Below are 20298 nucleotides of genomic sequence, written 5' to 3'. Positions count from 1 at the left end.
AGGCAGGAGAATGGGGTTAGGAGGGAGAAATAGATGAGCCATGATTGAATGGCAGAGTAGACTTCATGGGCCGAATGGCCTCATTCTACCCCTATCACATGAACTTTTGGACATCCTCCATTTCACTTCCACATTTACCTTGACCTCTGTTGACCACTGATTGTGCTTCTCTCCTGTGGTTTTGATCCCGTGGCGTTTACCCACAAGTAACGTCCTGTGGCCGCTGCTTCCTCGACCACAACCTCTGCCATTTATCCGTTCTCGTCATCAATGACCCAACCGAGAGTCGCCTGCTCTTGTAGATTGTGTGATACGTTGTTCGTAAAATCAATCCCTGCCGCCCTGTGCAAGTTCTTCTCCTACGATACAGACCGCCATCTTGGTGTCACCTGCAAACTTGCACCTCCAGTCTGGATATTGTCCTTCCTCTGACTTAACTTTCAACTTTGAACTGATCATTGATCTGAACTTGACGTAACTCTGAACTTAACGCAACTCTGAACCGAACGTCAAGTCACATTTATTTATATAGCACATTTAAAAAACAACTCTCGTTGGCCAAAGTGCTTTACATTTGTTATAAGAATAGTATAAACAAACAAACTACATACATATATACATGTAGCCCTCGCTCAGTGGACGTCAGGAAAGGCTTGGGAGTATAGATAAGTTTTTAGTCTTGACTTAAAGGAGTCGATGGAGGGGGCAGTTCTGATGGGAAGGGGGATGCTGTTCCACAGTCTAGGGGCTGCAACCGCAAAGGCACGGTCGGTCGCCCCTGAGCTTATGCCTAGACCGCGGGATATTCAGCAGCCCCAAGTCGGCCGATCTGAGGGACCTGGAGGTGGAGTGGTGGGTGAGAAGACTTTTAATGTAGGAGGGGGCAAGCCCATTGAGGGCTTTGTAGACATGGAGGAGGGTCTTGAAATGTATACGGAACCGCACAGGGGGCCAGTGGAGAGAGTTTTGCCAGGATCGGGGTGATGTGGTCCCTTTTTCGGGTGCCCGTCAGGAGTCTCGCTGCGGCGTTTTGGACCAGTTGCAGGCGGGAACAGGGAAGATTGGCTGATGCCAGTGTAAAGAGAGTTGCAGTAATCTAGGCGGGAGGAGATAAATGTGTGGATGATCTTTTCGAGGTCATCAAACTGGAGGAACGCAACGTTGAACCGAACATAACGTTGAACCGAACTGATTTTCTCTCTTGAAGGTTTCAAGGTGGAGTTACACCTGGACAAACTGAAGCAGAAGGGTGCAATTAAGCGCATGCTATTCCTGCACTCTCAGGAGCCTTTGTATCAGGATAACGTCACCATTACGAATGGGCAAGGAGGGATATGTCGAGAGCTGAAGATCTATCTCCTCGTAAGTGTTGCTCTCTGCTGTCTCAGTGGGCTGAAGGGCCTGTCTCCACATTGGATGCCTCTGAGAGTCGATGGTTATGATGCTTGTGTATTATGCATGCCACAGTGAAGCTCTTTAGCACAACCAGTCCAAAGTGCAAAGTGCAGTCCAGATGTGGACGTGGTGGAGAGCCCCCTGGGACCATGTAACCCCGACCCAGTGACCCTCTCCTCTGCCGATGGGCACCTCCTGCAGCCCACCTTGAAGGTGCTGGACCCTGTACTACCGAGCCCCTCTCCTTACGTCCGTCGCCACCGCCAGCGGCCCCCTCCTCCTCGACTCGCTGGTCTTGGGGTCTCCGAGCTCCCCCCCCCCCCCCCCCCTCCTCATGTGGCAGCTGGGTCCTCGTTCTCAGCGGCTGACGGATCTGTCCTTGTCCTCGGTGGTCTGTGTCCGTGTCCGTCCCTCACTCTGGGGGGTCCGTGTCCATGTCCCTCGTTCTCGGTGGTAAACTCCGCCCGCCGTGCCACGGTTTGCGGTGGCTGCTTTGGCCGCAGGGCCGGGTCCCGCTTGTCCAGACTCGACCGTCCCCTCGCCGGTGGCCGGCCCCCCCTCCACCTCCACCACGACGGCGCAACCCTCGCCACGGGGTGTGGGGGGGGCAGCTCCCCCTCTCCGCCAGCGCAGCAGCGGCGGCCACCGGCCGGCGGTTGCGGTATGGAATCCCGCCGATTTTAAAAACCTCCGCCTTGTGCGCCCCCCTGCAGGAGGAGCAGAAGTTTCGTGACAAACTGTCGCTGATCCACATTGCGTTGAACTTCAGCTTGGACCCCGGCAGCCCCAGTGACGACCACGGCCTGCAGCCCATGCTCAGCTACTCCACCAGCGACTACCTGGTGCAGAAGGTGCGTCCCATATCCTGTCTGTCTGCCTGTATGTTGCCTGACCCGCTGAGTTACTCCAGCACTCTGTGAAACGTCACCTATCCATGTTCTCCACAGATGCTGCCTGACCCGCTGAGTTACTCCAGCACTCTGTGAAACGTCACCTATCCATGTTCTCCACAGATGCTGCCTGACCACCAATACCTCCACTTAGAAAGCTTAAGATGTTCGGCATGTCCCCAACGACTCTCCCCAACTTCTACAGATGCGCCGTAGACAGCATTTTATCGGGATGCATCACGGCACGGTTTGGGAACAGCTCCACCCAAGACCGCAAGAAATTGCAGCCAATTGCAGCCCGTCACACAAACCAACCTCCCTTCCATTAACTCCGTCTACACCTCACGCTGCCTCGGCAAGGCCAGCAGCATCATCATGGACCAGTCTCACCCCGGCCACTCCCTCTTCTCCCCTCTCCCATGAGGTACAGAAGTGTGAAAACAAATGCACACCTCCAGATTTAGGGACAGTTTCTTCCCAGCTGTTATCAGGCAACTGAACCATCCTACCACAACCAGAGAGCAGTCCTGAACTACTATCTACCTCATTGGTGACCCTTGGACTATCTTTGATCAGACTTGACCTTGCACTAAACGTTATTCCTTTATCCTGTATCTGTACACTGTGGACGGCTCGATTGTAATCATGTATTGTCTTTCCACTGACTGGTTAGCACGCAACAAAAGCTTTTCACTGTACCTCGGTACACGTGACAGTAATCTAAACTCAACTACTCCAGCCTGTTGTGTCGAATGATTTCTGTTTTGTGGATTTATATCAGGCCCAGATCCAGCTCGACTGTGGAGATGACAACATCTGTGTCCCAGACCTACACCTCACAGTTCACGGGTAAGCCATCTTGCGCAGGGGGAACACTTTTAAGGGCCTGTCCTACTGCGCCGACCTTATCCGTGAGTACTGGCGTGTTTCCCCACGACTCGTACTCGCAGCATGAGGTCGTAGGAGGTCTTCGCAACACTCCTTCATGCTCGAGAGTGGTCTCCGCGTACTCGAGGCCTCAGCTAGGTCGCGGCGTTTATTTCAACTTGTTAAAAAATGCCCGCGTGTGAAAAAAGGTCGCCATTGAAAAAAATCGATACTTTTTTTTACTCGTAGGTTTAGTCGTAGTAGGTTGTCATGTTAGTCGTAGGTAATGGAGGGTAGTCGTAGATAGTCTTCATCATAGTCGGAGGGAGGTCGTCTTCACTCTCCACTATTCGGTGTCCAATTTTCCCGAAGTTAGTCGTAGCTAGTCGAAGCTTGTTTTCAACATCGTCGAAGGAGGTGAAAGGAGGTCTTCAACATAGTTGAAGGAGGTCTTCAACATGACATTTTTTCAACCTCTTCTAAACGTGCCAATTCGGTCGCTCAAGTGGGACAGGGTCTGTGGACTCATGGAATCTTACAGCCTGGATACAGGCCCCTCGGCCCATCTTGCCCACACCCACCAACACGCCCCATCCTACACTAGTCCCACCTGCCTGCGCTTGGCCCATATCCCTCCAGACCTGTCCTATCCATGTACCTGTCTAACTGTCTCTTAAACGATGGGATAGTCCCAGCCTCAACTACCTCCTCCGGCAGCTCGTTCCATACACCCACCACCCTCCGTGTGGAAAAAAGTTACCCCTCAGATTCTTATTTAAATCTTTTCCCCTTCACCTGAATTCCTCGATTCACCTACTCTGGGCAAGAGACTGATCTATTGTCCACCTGATCTATTCCTCGATTCCCGATTAGTGCGGGTGTCAGGGGTTACGGGGAGAAGGCAGGAGAATGGGGTTGAGAGGGAGAGATAGATCAGCCATGATTGAATGGCGGGGTAGACTTGATGGGGCCGAATGGCCTAATTCTGCTTCTCAAGCCCACTGAGTCAGCGCCAACCAACACCTGTACATAGAAACATAGAAAACAGGTGCAGGAGTAGAGGCCATTCGGCCCTTCGAGCCTGCACTTCAATATGATCATGGCTGGTCATCCAACTCAGTATCCTGTACCTGCCTTCTCTCCATACCCCCTGATCCCTTTAGCCACAAGGGCCACATCTAACTCCCTCTTAAATATAGCTAATGAACTGTGGCCTCAACTACCTTCTGTGGCAGAGAATTCCACAGATTCACCACTCTCTGTGTGAAAAATGTTTTCCTCATCTCGGTCCTAAATGATTTCCCCCTTATCCTTAAACTGTGACCCCTTGTTCTGGACATTAGTGTTTAAGGAGGAGCTGCAGATGCTGGAAAATCGAAGGTAGACAAAAGTGCTGGAGAAACTCAGCGGGTGCGGCAGCATCTATGGAGCGAAGGAAATAGGCAACGTTTCGGGACGAAACCCTTCCGGGTTTCGGCCCGAAACGTTGCCTATTTCCTTCACGGTTTCGGCCCGAAAACGTCTGTAGAAGGGTTTCGGGACGAAACGTTGCCTATTTCCTTCGCTCCATAGATGCTGCTGCACCCGCTGAGTTTCTCCAGCACTTTTGTCTACCCTGTCCACTAGTCCCACCCCACACACCAGTGAGAATTTACAATAGCCGATTCGCGTGCAAAGCCGCTGTAAAGTCTTTTTGGAGCGTGGGAGGAAACCGGAGCGCCCGGAGAAAACCCCACGCGGTCACGGGGAGAACGTGCGGGCTCCGCGCAGACAGTGCACCGGCAGTCACGACACTAACGTCAAACTCCTTGCAGGGATCGCAACACGGTGTACCTGGGCGACGAGAATCCCCTGGCGCTGAACTTCGAGGCGAGGAACCTGGGCGAGGGCGGGGCGTACGAGGCAGAGCTGTACGTCTTCCTGCCCCCGGAAGCCCACTTCAGCGGGATCGTACGGGATGAGGTAACTATCCGATGGGATCCAGTTATACCAAGTGGAGTCGAGTATAGGAGCAAAGAGGTCCTTCTGCAGTTGTACAGGGCCCTGGTGAGACCACACCTGGAGTATTGTGTGCAGTTTTGGTCCCCTAATTTGAGGAAGGACATTCTTGCTATTGAGGGAGTGCAGCGTAGGTTTACAAGGTTAATTCCCGGGATGGCGGGACTGTCACATGCTGAGAGAATGGAGCAGCTGGGCTTGTACACTCTGGAGTTTAGAAGAATGAGAGGGTATCTCATTGAAACATATAAGATTGTTAAGGGCTTGGACACACTAGAGGCAGGAAACATGTTCCTGATGTTGGGGGAGTCCAGAACCAGGGGCCACACACAGTTAAAGAATAAGGAGTAAGCCATTTGGAACGGAGACAAGGAGACACTTTTTCCTCACAGGGAGTGGTGAGTCTGTGGAATTCTCTGCCTCGGAGGGCGGTGGAGGCAGGTTCTTTCTATTGTCTATTGTAAGTGCAGAAACACTGTCCGCCCCATTGGGAGACCCTCGTTCTATCCTTAATGGGGCTTGACAGGAACAGAAGTGTGAAAACGAACGCACACCTCCAGATTCAGGGACAGTTTCTTCCTGGCTGTTATCAGGCAACTGAACCACCCTACCACCAACTAGAGAGCAGTCCTGACCTCCCATCCACCTCATTGGAGACCCTCGGACTATCTTTAATTGGACTTTATCTTGCACCAGGCATTATTCCATTTATCTTGTGTTAGACAATAGACAATAGGTGCAGGAGTAGGCCGTTCGGCCCTTCGAACAGAGACGAGGAAACACTTTTTATCACAGAGTGGTGAGTCTGTGGAATTCTCTGCCTCAAAGGGCGGTGGAGGCCGGTTCTCTGGATGCTTTCAAGAGAGAGCTAGATAGGGCTCTTAAAGATAGCGGAGTCAGGGGATATGGGGAGAAGGCAGGGACGGGGTACTGATTGGGGATGATCACATTGAATGGCGGTGCTGGCTCGAAGGGCCGAATGGCCTACTCCTGCACATATTGTCTATTGAGCCAATGCACCACGAGAGGCCCTGGCACCGTCTCACCTTGCCCCCCCCCCCATCCTATCTGATTGCAGGGCCTGGCAATGCTGAGCTGTACCTGTGACAACCAAACCGTGGTCTGCATCCTGGGCAACCCCATGAAGCCGGGCACCAACGTAAGTTGCGGGGCAGGGGTTGGGCAAAGGAGCGGTGGGCAGGACGCCTGCATCTGTTGTCTGCGCTGCGATGCTGGCGGGGAAGGAGGGGGGCGGGGTGAAGGGTGTCTACACGGGGTCGGACCAATGGTGCCAGATTCCAGGGCTCGGGATCAGGGGCAAGCGGGAATGACCAAAGGGGGGAAGAGGAGTCTTGGCCAGGTTCATGGTCATGGTCGTGGAGGGGGGGGGGGATAAAGGGGCATTGGTCTCGGCAGTTCTGTGCACGTCTGCTACTCGGGCAGTCAGCTGGCATTGGCATCTTCTGGGCACGACCTTACCATGCTCTCTCCGTGGGTGGTTACCTGAAAGGGGGGGGCAGGGGGGGGAAGAGGGGGTGTTCCAGTCTAACGTGCACCCCTCTCTCTCGCTCCCCCCCTCCCCCACAGCTATCCGGCGGCCTCCGGTTCACGGCCCACCAACTGCGCGATGACAAGAAGTTCATTGAGTTTGAGCTACAGATACGCAGGTACGTACGTTGCTGTCCTGGGAACGTGGTCAGCGGGTGAGAGGAAAAGATGGCGGCGTTGCCGGACGCGGCGCTCCGACCCGACAGTCCCCTTGACCCGAGTGGCAGCCGTCCAATACGGGACAAGGGCGGTCCCGTACGGGGGCCAAACCAATTTAGCCCAAAATACACGGGATGTCCCGGCTAATACGGGACAGTTGGCGACCCTACGCCCTTGCGCGGCCGGGGTTGATCAGCGTCCCGCGGCACGTCGGGACTGTCCGCTGCACGGTGGGGGGGGGGGGGGGAAGGGGGAGGGGGTTCAGGGCGGCGCGAGCTGAGGCCACCCTTCGCTGACGGCTGTATTTTGTGTGTGTGCCCCCCCCCCCCCCCCCCCCCCTCCCCTCCCGCACACAGCAAGAACCTGAACAACTCGAGGAGCGAAGTTGTCCACTACAAGCTGAACATGGAGGTCAAGGCGCACGTCAGCATTCGCGGGTAAGCGTAGGCCCACTCTCGCCACGACCGGCCTGGAACTTGGACGGGATGGGGGGGGGGGTTGGAGGTTGGAGGTTCGAGGGTGGGGTGTTGGAGTTTGAGGGGGTGAGCGTACGTGCGTTCCCCCCGGCTCCAGGCCACAGGGGGCCGCTCCTCGGCCAGCCTTCCCCTCTATGACCAGGGGACATAAGTTTAAGGGGGGGGGGGGGAGATTTAATAGGAACCTGGGGGAGCAACCTTTTCCCTACACAGAGTGTGGTGGGTGTGTGGAACGAGCTGACAGAGGAGTTAGTTGAGGCTGGGACTAGAACAACATTGAAGACACTAAAGGGCCTGTCCCCCACTTGGCCGTCATTTGCACGTAATTTACGCGTCATCATTTACGCGTCACGATGCACGTGATGTGCGCATGGTGCGCGGTGACATAGGCAGTGATGCGCAGTCGCGCACGGCGCCCCAGGATTTTGGGATGTACAAATTCTTCGCTCGCCATCTGCGTGACGTGCAAATGTTGCCCAAGTGGGACAGGCCTTTTCGACAGGTACATGGATAGGACAGGTTTGGAGGGATATGGACCAAACGCGGGCAGGTGGGACTAGTGTAGCTGGCTGGCGTGGGCAAGTTGGGCTGATGGGCCTGTTTCCGTGCTGGATGACTCTCTGACTGTAATAACTGCTCCCCCCCCCCCCCCCCCCCCCCTCCCGTTTCTCCCCTCGGACAGGGTATCTATCCAGGACAAGATCCTCTTCCCCATCCCAAACTGGAAGCCCAGCCGGAAGCCGCTGAGTGAAATGGACATCGGGCCGTCGGTCAAGCACGTCTTTGAGGTTCGTGGGCTGGGGTAACTGGGCAGGGCGGGCAGCATCCCCGGAGAGAAGGAATGGCTGACGTTTCCTGGTCGCGGGCATTGCCCACCCAGTATCCCCCACGTCATCCTGAGGTGGCACACGCTGGCGCAGCGGGTAGAGTTGCCGCCTCCCTGTGTCAGAGACCCGGGTTCCATCCCGACCACGGGCGCTGTCTGTGCGGAGTTCTACGTTTTTCCCATGACCTGCGTGGGTTTTCTCCGGGTGCTCCGGTTTCCTCCCACACTCCAAAGACGTGCGGGTTTGTAGGTGAATTGGCGTTGATAAAATTGTAAATTGTCCCCATTGTGTGTAGGATAGTGTAAGTGTGCAGGGATCGCTGGTCGGCGTGGACTCGGTGGGCCGAAGGGCCTGTTTCCGCGCTGTATCTCTAAAGCCTAAAGCCTGTCGTATTCCCCCACCCAACCCAACCAATCTTAGAAACAAAGAACCGCAGATGCTGGTTTACACCAAAGATAGGCACAAAGTGCTGGAGTAACTCGGTGGGTCAGGCTGCCTCTGTGGAGAAAAAGGATGGGACGTTTCGGGTTGGGACCCTTCTTCAGTCTGGTGAAGTCCCGATCTGAAGCGTCACCCATGCCTTTTCATAAGATTTCTTTCCTAAGTGACAGGAGTAGAATGAGGCCATTCGGCCCTTCAAGTCTACTCCAACATTCAATCACGGCTGATCTATCTCTCCCTCCCAACCCCATTCTCCTGCCTTCTCCCCGTAACCCCTGACACCCGTACCGATCAAGAATCTATCTACCTCTGTCTTTAAAAATATCCATTGACTTGTGGCCTCCACAGCCGTCTGTGGCAAAGAATCCCACAGATTCACCACCCTCTGACTAAAGAAATTCCTCCTCATCTCCTTCCTAAAAGAATGCTGAATCCTTTAATTCTGAGGCTGTGCCCTCTGGTCCTAGACTCTCCCACGAGTGGAAACATCCTCTCCACATCCACTCTATCCAGGCCAGATACTATCCTTTTTTCTATAGAAAGGGAGGTTCACTCTGTGTCTGCGCCTGGCAGTGTGTGCGGGGGGGGCTCCACTATGTGTATGTTTGAAAGGGTGCCAGTGTCTGCTTCAGCGTGATGGTGGTGGGGGGGGGGGGACACACGCGCACGCCCCCTGCTGTTGTAACTCTGCGCCTCCCCTGCAGCTCTCCAACATGGGCCCCAGCTCCATCAGCTCCAGCGTGCTGCAGGTCAGCTGCCCCATCGCGCTGCAGGCCGACGGCCTGCTCTACATCACCGGCTACGAGAGCACGGGGGCCCTGCTCAACTGCTCCGCCAGCTCGCCGCTCAACCCGCTGCAGCTCAAGGTAAGGCCCCTGATCTTGGACAACCCCCTGTGCGTCGGGGAGAGGGTAGGGGTGAAGATGTCCTGGTCGGGTTGCTCCTGGGCATAGCTAAGCTGGCCATCGGCGAGTCACGGCGCCAGTCGGAAGAGGGCTCTGTCCGCCCCCTTTCCCGGGGTTACGTCCGCGCCCAGCTGGCACTAGAGAGGGAACACGCGCTGGCCATGGGCGCCCTGGGGGATCTTAGAAAGATAGAAAACAGGTGCAGGAGGAGGCCATTCGGCCCTTCGAGCCAGCACCGCCAGAGCTCTAGGGGATAGTGGTATCAAGGGATATGGGGAGAAGGCAGGCACGGATGTTTAAAAAAAAAAAGTGTTGGGCACGGACTAGAAGGGCCGAGATGGCCTGTTTCCGTGCTGTAATTGTTATATGATTATATGGTTATTGATTGGGGACGATCAGCCATGATCAGAATGAATGGCGGTGCTGGCTCGAAGGGCCGAATGGCCTCCTCCTGCACCTATTGTCTATAAAGAGAATAACGTTTAGTGCAAGGCAAAGTCCGATCAAGGATAGTCCGAGTGTCCCTGATGAGGTAGATAGTCGTTCAGGACAGCTCTCTGGTTGTGGTAGGATGATTCAGTCGCGGTGTGGGCTAGTTCCCCTTCACTGTTTATTAACGCTGTCAGATGAGCTATTTGGACAGAGTTTCTCTGAATCAATGTTTATTTAAAGCTGCCGGTGTCGAGTGGATGTTGCTACTGTGACTCACTGAGACGAGCTGTATGTTGGCTCGAAGCTCAATTATTTCAGCCATGACTCTGGTGAATGAATCTTTCCGTTTACAAGTTCACTCGGTCATTAGGGTATAAAGAGTCCCAGGAATCTTAATAGTTTAAGATTCCCAAATTTTGGGCCTCCGGTCTAACGATCCCCCGCGTGCGTCTCTCCGCAGCTGGACAGTCCCCCGGGAGAGCCAGCGCTGGTGCTGAGCGCCGCTTCGCAGAGGCTGCAGCGTTCCGTGAGTGGTCGCGATGCTGCATGGGACGAACTGAAGGAGCCCGAGAACCTGGTGAGTGGCTGCGGGGTGAAGCTTGCCTTTATATCCTCTCTCCTTACCTCCCTGACACAGTGCAGAAACAGGCCCACCGAGTCTGGGCCGACTATTGACACCATCTCACACATACACACACACACACACACACACACACACACACACACACACACACACACACACACACATATATACACACACACGCACCACACACACACACACACACACACACACACATATATATACACACACACACACACACAAAACAAACACACAAACACACACACACACAAAACCACACACACCAACACACACCCACACACACACACAACCACACACAAAAACACACACACACCCACACACACACACACACACACACCAACACACACACCAACACACACACACACACCAACACACACACACCAACACACACACACACACCAACCCACACACACACACACACACACACACGGAACAAATTATACCAAAGCAAATTAACCTACAAACCCGCACGTCTTTTGAGTGTGGACAAAAGCCGGAGCACCCGGAGCAAACCCACACGCAGGTCACGGGTAGAACGTGCAAACTCCGTACAGACAGCACCCGTAGTCAGGATTGAACCCGGGTCTCTGGCGCTGTGAGGCAGCAGCTCTACCCGGAGCGCTGCAGCCTCTGCGAAGCGGCGCTCAGCACCAGCGTGTTCAAAACCTTAGTAACACACAGGCAGCAGTTTGGAAAAGGGAGGTGTTCTTAGCACAGATGCACAGGCCCTTCGGCCCACCGTGTCCGTGCCGACCAGCGATCCCCGCACACCAGCACTATCCTACACACACTGCAGTCCAAAGTCTAACCACCATCTTGCGTGTTTTCCCGACAAAATTTCCATATTTCCAATGGGAGCACATGGCCGCTGGCCGGAAATAGACACGCAGTGCCGGAGTGACTCAGCGGGACGGGCGGCATCTCTGGAGAGAAGGAATGGCTGACGTTTCGGGCCGAGACTCTTCTTCAGACGGAGAGGAAGAGGACTCTAAAGTTGCTGCCCGACCCTTGTCACCTTTTAGACTTTAGAGATACAGCATGGAAACAGGCCCTTCGGCCCACCGGGTCCGTGCCGACCAGTGATCACCCATGATCTTCAGACTGCGGGTTTGGGGAGAAGCAACATAAATGAACATTGACTGTCCTATGTTCCTATCTCTCTCCCCTGAGTCTCAGCGGCCTCACCGCCCCAGAGACCTGGGTGCGATCCTGACTACGGGTGCTGCCTGCACGGAGTTTGCACGTTCTCCCCGTGACCCTCGTGGGTTTTCTCCGGGTGCTCCGGTTTCCTCCCACACTCCAAAAGACGTACGGGTTTGTAGGTTCATTGGCTTGGTGTGAATATAAAATTTCCCTCGTGTGTGTCGGATAGTGTGAGTGCACAGGGATCGCTGGCCGGCGCGGACTCGGTGGGCCGAAGCGCCTGTTTCCGCGCTGCTTCTCTAAACTAAGCTAAGCCTGTCCCGCTGAGTTCTAGCCCTGTCCCACGGTACGAGTTCATTCCAAGAGCTCTCCCGAGATTTAAAAAAAAATCAAACTCGTGGTAAGCACGGAGAATAAACGTAGCGGGTACGTCGGAGCTCGGGGGACGTCTCTTCGCGGCTGGTACCGCTAACGGCAGGTACTCGGGAAGACTCGCTAACGGCAGGTAAGCACGGGAAGACTGGTGAAGATTTTTCAACATGTTGAAAAATGTCCACGAGAGCCCCGAGTACCGACGAGTGGCCATTACCGTAAATGTGCGAGTTCGAATCAGCGGAAACTCTTGGAGAGCTCTTGGAATGAACTCGTACAGTGGGACAGGGGTTTGACTCCAGCATTTTCGGTGTAAACCAGCGTCTGCAGTTCCTTCCCACACATTTTGTTATCTTCCCCCCCCCCCCCATGAGGTTTGGTGTCGAGGCAGCCGCAGAGAAGCGGAGACCAAAGTGCGACGATGTCTTGACCGAGACGGGACAGAGCTCCGGAATTGTTGTTGTGTATAAACGTACTCATTGTTGGCTCAACAGAAATGTTAGCTTGCAGGGCGAGAAGGAGGAGGTGGCGGTGGAGGAGAGAGGAGCAGTGATGAGGACCTCTCGGCTGCAGAGTGGGGCACTAGGACTGGACGGCCAGTCAGCACCAAGTAAGCAGCAACTAACCAAATGCAGCGGCACTAGCAGCGGCAGCAGCAGCAGCAACCAATAGCAGGCAACCATGCAGCAGCAGCAGCAACCAATAGCAGGCAACCATGCTGCAGCAGCAGCAGCAGCAACAACCAATAGCAGGCAACCACGCAGCAGCAGCAGCAACCAATAGCATTGAAACCTGTAGCAGCCAACCAATCGTGGCCGGCGCACAGTCGGAAGCTAACCCAATGGCAGGCAGCCAAGCAGCAGCCAGCCAATCGGCTCTCTCCATCTCTCGGGACAATGGCGCAAGTAGACCAATAGCCGTGGGCCTATAAGCTGCCAGCCGACCAATCATGGCCAGCCCGCAGCGGGAAGCCAACCAATGGCAGGCGACCAGGCAGTAGCGAGCCAATCGATTCTCTCCAACCAGTTGTGCGAGTCGACCAATAGCGGTGAAACCTGTAGCGGGCCAGCCAATCGTGGCCGGCGAACCACAGGAAGCTCACCCAATAGCAGGCAACCAAGCAGCAACCCGACCAATCGCAGGCTACGAGTAGAAGCAAGCCAGCCAATAGCAGACAACCAAGCAGCCAGAGCAACCAATAGCAGACAACCAAGCAGCCACAGCAACCAATAGGAGGCAACGAAGCAGCAAGAGCAAGCCAATGGGAGAGGGATTTGAAGGCTGATGGCCCGCCGGGTTCATGGTGGTCTTGGTGAAGCTGTGGCGAGATGGAGAAACGTACTGTAAATGCCGGCCCCCTGCCCCCTGCTGCTGCTGCTAGCGCCCCGGGGCATGCTCAACACCGCCCCCTGCCAACCCCGACCCTGACCGCGCTGGCAGTGCAGCGGGCCAAGGGGCAGGAGAGGACCCGGCATTTCCAGTGCGTTTCTCCAGCGCGGAGTGCACCAGCGCTCTCGCCAGTGAAGACCCTCGACCCGTCGTCACATTCAAAATCCTGCGTTGGATGCAAGCCAGGCATGAACCTTGCCTTCACTATTCCTTGCAGACTACAGACTTCCAGCACACGACTGGGTCTTACTGTCAATCCTTCCACCACCTCTGCTGATAGTTTTTCACCAGTTTGGAGAAGCAGGCCCTTCAGCCCACCGAGTCAGCGCCGACCAGCGATCACACTCGCACACACTGTTCACAATGTTTACCAAAGCACAATTCACCTCCAAACCTGCACGTCTTTGGAGCGTGGGAGGAAACAGGAGCTCCCGGAGAAAATCCACGCAGGTCACGGGGAGAACGTGCAAACTCCGTACAGACAGCAGCCATTGTCGGGATGGAACCCGGGTCTCTGGCGCCGTGAGGCGGCAACTCTACCCGCTGCACCACCATGCCGCAGTGTAGCCCGTGTGCCGTGTGGTACCTGGTTGGATCATCATCCCACAGCTGTGTTCTGTTTTCAGGCTCTCCTTTGAGAGAGTGAGTCTGCGTCACGACCTGCTAAATATTGATACACATTAAACAGCATTTGCCTGCGGTTGGCCCAGCTAACGCAACGTCTTGAAGCCCACAGTGCCTTTGCAAAGTTGCTGACGTCTTTCTGAAGTTCAATGCTTCTGTTTTTATCGCTTGGACATCATCTACAAATGTTGTGATATTATATTTTAAGCTCGTTTTCCAGATACAGGGCAGGAGAGTGGGAACCGGAGCATCCGGAGAAAACCCACGCAGGTCACGGGGAGAATGTGCAAAACTCCGTATAGACAGAGGCCGTGGTCCGGGTCTCTTGCGCTGTGCCACCGTGCCACCCTCTATTCTGCCACCTGGAGATCAGTGTGTACATCGGCCCAACTGCGTTTGCGTTTGGTCCCAGACCCCTGCCCCCCCCCCCCCCCCCCCCATCGCTAGCCCACCTCCCACGCTGTAACCGGTTGCGTGCCCCTACACCGCGCTCTCCCGTGCCCCGTATTGGTGCGTGCCAATTGTTTTGGCAACCTGGGGCGGTCCGTGTGTGCCAGCACCTCCCCATCCCCCTGGGGAACGAGGGCAGGGGGCACCCTGTTGAGGATACAGACTGACGTGACTGGTACCCGGGCATCCATTCGGCTTCAAGCACCCACTGATGGCGCAAGCTGGCACTCGATGGGAATCGAAACGGGGTGGGTGGGTGGCAAGCTGGGCGGAGGCACGAGCTGGCATGAGACGGGGCGGGCAGTTTGGATGCGGCGCGGCGGGTAAGTATTTGCCGGGTGTACCCGCACCCCTACCCGTGCCTGCGGGAAGCGGCGCGGCTGTGGCGAGCAAGCGCGCGCGTTGGGCGCTAACGGGCGCCACCCCCGGCTGACTCAGCATGTGGCACCTTCCTGTCTCGACAGAACTGCCAGCAGGTGGAGTGTCTGAACCTGGTGTGTACCGTGGGCCTGGTGCCGCGAGCGGGCAACGTGGTACTGATGATCCGCTCTCGTGTGTGGGCACGCACCTTCCTACAGGTACCCTGCCCGCCCGCCTGCCCATGCTCCTGTGTTGTGCATGTTGCCATTACCTTGCATGCCATGTGTGTTCCTGTGTCGGTGCATGGCCCTATGTGCGTTCCCGTGTGCGTGCATGTTCTCGTGTTCATTTCTGTGCCGCCACGTGTCCCTGCGTCAATGGTGCGCGTTGCCATGCCTGCGCATGTTCCGCTGTCACGCATGTTCCCGTGTTGCGCGTGTTCCTGTATCCGTTGTGTGATCCTGTGTCCATGCCCGTTCCCTTGCCCGCGTACTGCCGCGTGTTCCGGCGCCCGTGCATGCGTGCGTGGGACCTGCGCGGGTGCAGTTCACCCTGAGTCGCATGCTTTGCCGTTGTGTCTTGCAGTGGGAAAACCGTCCGTACACGCTGCACTGTAATGCATCGTTCCAGGTGCATTCCATGCCATATCGCATCCTCCCCGCTGACTATCCCAGAGGCTCCATCCAGGTAAGATGCCACCCAGTCCGTCCCTTCACACCCCCCCCCCCCCCCCCCCCCCCCCCCCCCAGTCCCAACCTTCCCTCACACGCTCTAGTCCTGGCAACATCCTCGTAAATCCTCTCCGCACCCTTTCCAGCTTGACGACATCCCTCTCATAACAGGGTGACCAAAACTGAAAACAGGCCCACACCGACCAGAACCAGGGGCCACACACACAGTTTAAGAATAAGGGGTCGGCCATTTAGAACGTAGACGAGGAAACACTTTTTCTCACAGAGAGTGGTGAGTCTGTGGAATTCTCTGCCTCAGAGGGCGGTGGAGGCCGGTTCTCTGGATACTTTCAAGAGAGAGCTAGATAGGACTCTTAAAGATAGGGGATAGGGGGAGAAGGCAGGAACGGGGTACTGATTGGGGATGATCAGCCATGATCACATTGAATGGCGGTGCTGGCTCGAAGGGCTGAATGGCCTACTCCTGCACCTATTGTCTAACATAGTCACACAGTGTGGAAACAGGCCCAACTTGCCCACACCGACCAACACGCCCCATCCACACTAGTCCCACCTACCCACGTTTGGCCCATATCCCTCCAAACCTGTCCTATCTGTGTAGTGTGGGGGTGGTGTGCGTGACGTCGGGCCAAGGGCGTGATGCTTGGCGTGACGGCGTGCTGTCTACATCTGCCAGGTGTCGACCTCGGTGGTGTGGGCCAAGTCGGAGAGCTCGTCTGCCGCTCCTCTCTGGATCATCATCCTGGCCGTGCTCATCGGCCTGCTCCTGCTTGCTCTTCTCATCTTCATCTTGTACAAAGTAAGTCCTGTTTGTCGTCACACAGCGTTTTGAGTTTGGAGACGCAGCACGGAAACGTGTCTCATATCCCTCATAGAGGGACACAGCGCGGAAACAGGCCCTTCGGCCCAACTTGCCCACACCGGCCAACATGCCCCATCTACCCTAGTCCCTCCTGCCCGCGTTTGGCCCATATCCCTCCAAACCTGTCCTAGCCATGTACCTGTCTAACTGTTTCTTGAACATTGATAAGATCCCAGCCTCAACTACCTCCTGTGGCAGCTCGTTCCACACACCCACCACCCTGTGTGTGTAAAAAACCCTCAGGTTCCTATTCATTCCTCTAAACCTTTCCTATCCATGTACTTGTCCAGATATCTTTTAAAGTTATAGTTTTAGTTTAAATTAGAGATACAGCGTGGAAACAGGCCCTTCGGCCCACCGAGTCCAGGCCGACCAGCGATCCCCGCACACTAACACTATCCTACACACACTAGAGACAATTTACATTTATACCAAAGCCAATTAACCTACAAACCTGTACGTCTTTGGAGTGTGGGAGGAAACCGGAGCACCCGGAGAAAACCCACGCAGGTCACGGGGTGAACGTACAAACTCCATACAGACAGCGCCCATGGTCAGGATCGAACCTGGGATTCTGGCGCTGTGAGGCAGCAACTCTGCCGCCCTCGAGGTGTTCTAGTCCCTGCCTCAACTACCGGCTCGTTCCATACACCCACCACACCACGTGGCCTCAGGCCCCCAGAGTCATTGCTCAGTCACGGTGGCGCAGCGGTAGAGTTGCTGCCTCACAGCGCCAGAGACCCGGGTTCCATCCTGACTACGGGCGCTGTCTGTACGGAGTTTGTACCTTCTCTCCGTGACCTTGTGGGTTGTCTCTGGGTGCTCTGGTTTCCTCCCACACTCCAAAGACGTGCAAGTTTGCAGGTTAATTGGCTTGGTGTACTCCCGACTTTTCCCCTTGGTTCGAACTCGGAGAATTACGGTCATAGCCGTTCGTAGGTACTCGGGGCTTTTTTTTAAACTCGGGGACATTTTCCAACATGTTGAAAAAACGTCCCGACTTACCTGATGCCCCGAGTTCCTACGGCTGGCTTTACGAGCCGCTACCAAACATCTACGGACTCCCACGAGCTCGCTACCGACATTCCGCGAGTTCGAATCAAGGGGAAAACTCGGAAGAGTTCGTGGGTAACTCGGGAAAGTGGGACAGGGCCTATAATTGTCCCTAGTGTGTGTGTGTGTAGGATGCTTGGGCCTGTTGGTCGGCGTGGGTACAACTGTTCGACTCTCTCCGGTAAACGTCTGTGAGATTCATTCCTCTCATCCGCCGCTTGTCTGTGTGTGTGTGTCTTACAGCTCGACTTCTTCAAGCGGTCCAAGCTGCCGTACGGGACGGCCATGGAGAAGGCCCAGCTGAAACCACAGGCCGCGTCAGAGGCGTAGCGCCGGGGCTGGCGTTGGCGGGACACTAGACGCGGGTAGAGGTGCCAGGCCGGCACCCCCGCTGCACTGCTCCATCTCAGAACCGGGGGGGGAGGGGGGAGGGGGGGCCCGGCGCTCCGGCTCCTCCGTGCTCCAGTGCAGCGACGGAGCGGGTCGGGAAGCTGCGGGGGGGGGGGGGGGGGGGTTGCACGGGGGGGCAGCGGCCGGGCTTCTGCAAGACAAACGTTATTTAAGGAAATTTATTCAGAAGCACTGATTGTGACTATTTTAATGTTATATTTTTAACCAATCGTTCGTTCGTTCGAGCTCCCTCTGTGCCGACATCGAGATGCGATGGGTCTGGATGTAGATTTTTACAAACTGTTCACGAGAGTGCAATATATTTTATATTTTCCGGTGATCTACAGAAACCAGCGTTGGTCGGGGTCGAATCTTGGAGGGGAGGGTCAACTGGGGGGGGAGGCTGGGGTGGTCACCGTGCCAGCTTTGCCCGCTGCCCTCTCCCTGGCACAGAGATGGGGGGCTCCGCAGGGGTCTGGGCTGGGGGGGTTTTTCTTCCCCCCCCCCCCCCCCCTCCTTATTTCTTGATGCTCGTGTGCTCAGGAGGCCAAGGCTCGGCCTCCACATCCCACACCATGGTGCTAATCTCCGTGTACAAGCACAACACAACCCCTCTCCCCAGCTCCCCCTCCTCCGCTCCCCCATCAAAACCCCCACTGTCGACGGAAGGAGCCCGCGCGCTCTCCACGTGACTGACCGCGCCGTTTCCGCTGCGTTCCTCCGGGCTCTCCCCCCCCCCCCCCCCCCCAAAGACATGGCCCTTCTTGAAACTGCCCCCTTGTGCGCAGGGAGAGGGTGAGAAGGTGGGATGGGTGAGAACAGGTGATCGCTGGACGGAATAGACTCCGCGGGCCGAAGGGCCTGTTTCCGTGCTGTATCTCTGAACGGAACTCCCCGAACCCTGGGAACAATTTTGGAGGGGGGGGGGGGGAGGGGGAGGGGTTGGGAGAGGGGAGTTGTCAGTGTGGGAGGGTCACCTGGCTGGGAGGTAGTCTTGAGCAAACCCGGGGGGGGGGGGCGGGGGTGGTTCGGTGAGGAGTGAAGCAACTTCTGGAGGCAGTTTTGAGGGGATGTTAAAGAGGGTGCGGACTCTAACTGGGTCGGGCCCCACACACACTCACACACACACACACACACGCACACGCACACACAGCACGCCCACTAGCTAGGGAGCTGCACTCCCCTTTAATCCCATCCCACCAGCGGCCATCTTGCCCCGACCCCCTCCCCTCGCTCCCTGCTAGACACTAAAAGCCTCAGAAATGTCCGCCCCACACACACACACTCTGCGTTTCACCGCGCGCGCGTGTGCTCTGATTTTTACCTTTTTTAAAAATCTTTGATTTTTTTTTTTTTTGCTAATGTTGTAAATGAATTAAAGTTGAATGATAATATACCTTTGTAAAACACGGCCCACTGTGTCTTCTCTCTGCCTTGAATTCCACTCGCTTCCTGCCGCCCATTGTAAGGAGAGTCCACACAGTCGGAGTCGGCTCAGCATCTGTCATATGCTGAGAGAATGGAGCGGCTGGGCTTGTACACTCTGGAGTTTAGAAGGATGAGAGGCTATCTCATTGAAACATATAAGATTGTTAAGGGCTTGGACACGCTAGAGGCAGGAAACATGTTCCCGATGTTGGGGTAGTCCAGAACCAGGGGCCACAGTTTGAGAATAAGGGGTAAGCCATTTAGAACGGAGACGAGGAAACACTTTTTCTCACAGAGAGTTGTGAGTCTGTGGAATTCTCTGCCTCAGAGGGCGGTGGAGGCAGGTTCTCTGGATGCTTGCAGGAGAGAGCTAGATAGGGCTCTTAAAGATAGCGGAGTCAGGGGACATGGGGAGAAGGCGGGAACGGGGTACTCATTGGGGATGATCACATTGAAAGGGCTGGAAGGGCCGAATGGCCTACTCCTGCACCTATTGTCTATTGTCCTACTGTACGAGTTCTCCCGAGTTTTCCCCTGATCCGAACTCGGGAGAATGTCCGCGGGAGTTCGTGGGTGTCTCGTAGCGGCTCGTACGAGGTACTTGCGGCATCCGGTAAACTCGTGACGTTTTTTCACCCCTGCAAAAAAATGTCCACTGGTAAAAAAAAATACTTGTGATGGAAAAAAAATGGTTACTTTTTATACCGACCGTTAGTGTTACGAGCCGCTACGAGACATCCACGAATTCCCGCGGACCCGCTACGGACAATCTCCGAGTTCGGATCGCAGAAAACTTGGGAGCACTCTTGAATTACCTCGTACAGTGGGACAGGGGCTTTACGGAGTCTGGGGATATGGGGAGAAAGCAGGAACGGGGTACTGATTCTGGATGAGCAGCCATGCTGGCTCGAAGGGCCAAATGGCCGACTCCTGCACCTATGTTTCTATGTTCAATGGTCACACGCGCCCGCAACTGAACGACGATGAAATTCTTAC

The 20298-nt window shown here is 55.5% G+C and overlaps 1 protein-coding gene across 3 annotated transcripts in view; it reads left to right on the top strand.

The window, feature by feature from the left end:
• itga5 (integrin subunit alpha 5) overlaps positions 1 to 19285 on the top strand; it is a 47354-nt gene extending 28069 nt beyond the window's left edge. For 2 of the 3 annotated variants that reach the window (XM_033015445.1, XM_033015446.1), the window contains exons 16-29: positions 1208 to 1362; positions 2109 to 2246; positions 3067 to 3134; positions 4967 to 5114; positions 6229 to 6309; positions 6738 to 6817; positions 7214 to 7294; positions 8016 to 8121; positions 9306 to 9467; positions 10399 to 10515; positions 14982 to 15095; positions 15463 to 15564; positions 16246 to 16368; positions 17728 to 19285. In XM_033015445.1, the coding sequence (XP_032871336.1) occupies positions 1208 to 1362; positions 2109 to 2246; positions 3067 to 3134; positions 4967 to 5114; positions 6229 to 6309; positions 6738 to 6817; positions 7214 to 7294; positions 8016 to 8121; positions 9306 to 9467; positions 10399 to 10515; positions 14982 to 15095; positions 15463 to 15564; positions 16246 to 16368; positions 17728 to 17814 (1562 nt within the window). In that variant the 3' untranslated portion in view covers positions 17815 to 19285. Of the gene's footprint in view, positions 1 to 1207; positions 1363 to 2108; positions 2247 to 3066; positions 3135 to 4966; positions 5115 to 6228; positions 6310 to 6737; positions 6818 to 7213; positions 7295 to 8015; positions 8122 to 9305; positions 9468 to 10398; positions 10516 to 12548; positions 12653 to 14981; positions 15096 to 15462; positions 15565 to 16245; positions 16369 to 17727 lie in introns of those variants that run through there. The other variant, XM_033015447.1, reaches the window with a different exon arrangement.
• The last annotated feature ends 1013 nt before the right edge of the window (positions 19286 to 20298 follow it).

This window comes from Amblyraja radiata, chromosome 46, assembly GCF_010909765.2.
Source record: "Amblyraja radiata isolate CabotCenter1 chromosome 46, sAmbRad1.1.pri, whole genome shotgun sequence".
In the NCBI taxonomy this organism is placed as follows: domain Eukaryota; kingdom Metazoa; phylum Chordata; class Chondrichthyes; order Rajiformes; family Rajidae; genus Amblyraja; species Amblyraja radiata.
This window is presented reverse-complemented; position numbering and strand designations above follow the sequence as displayed.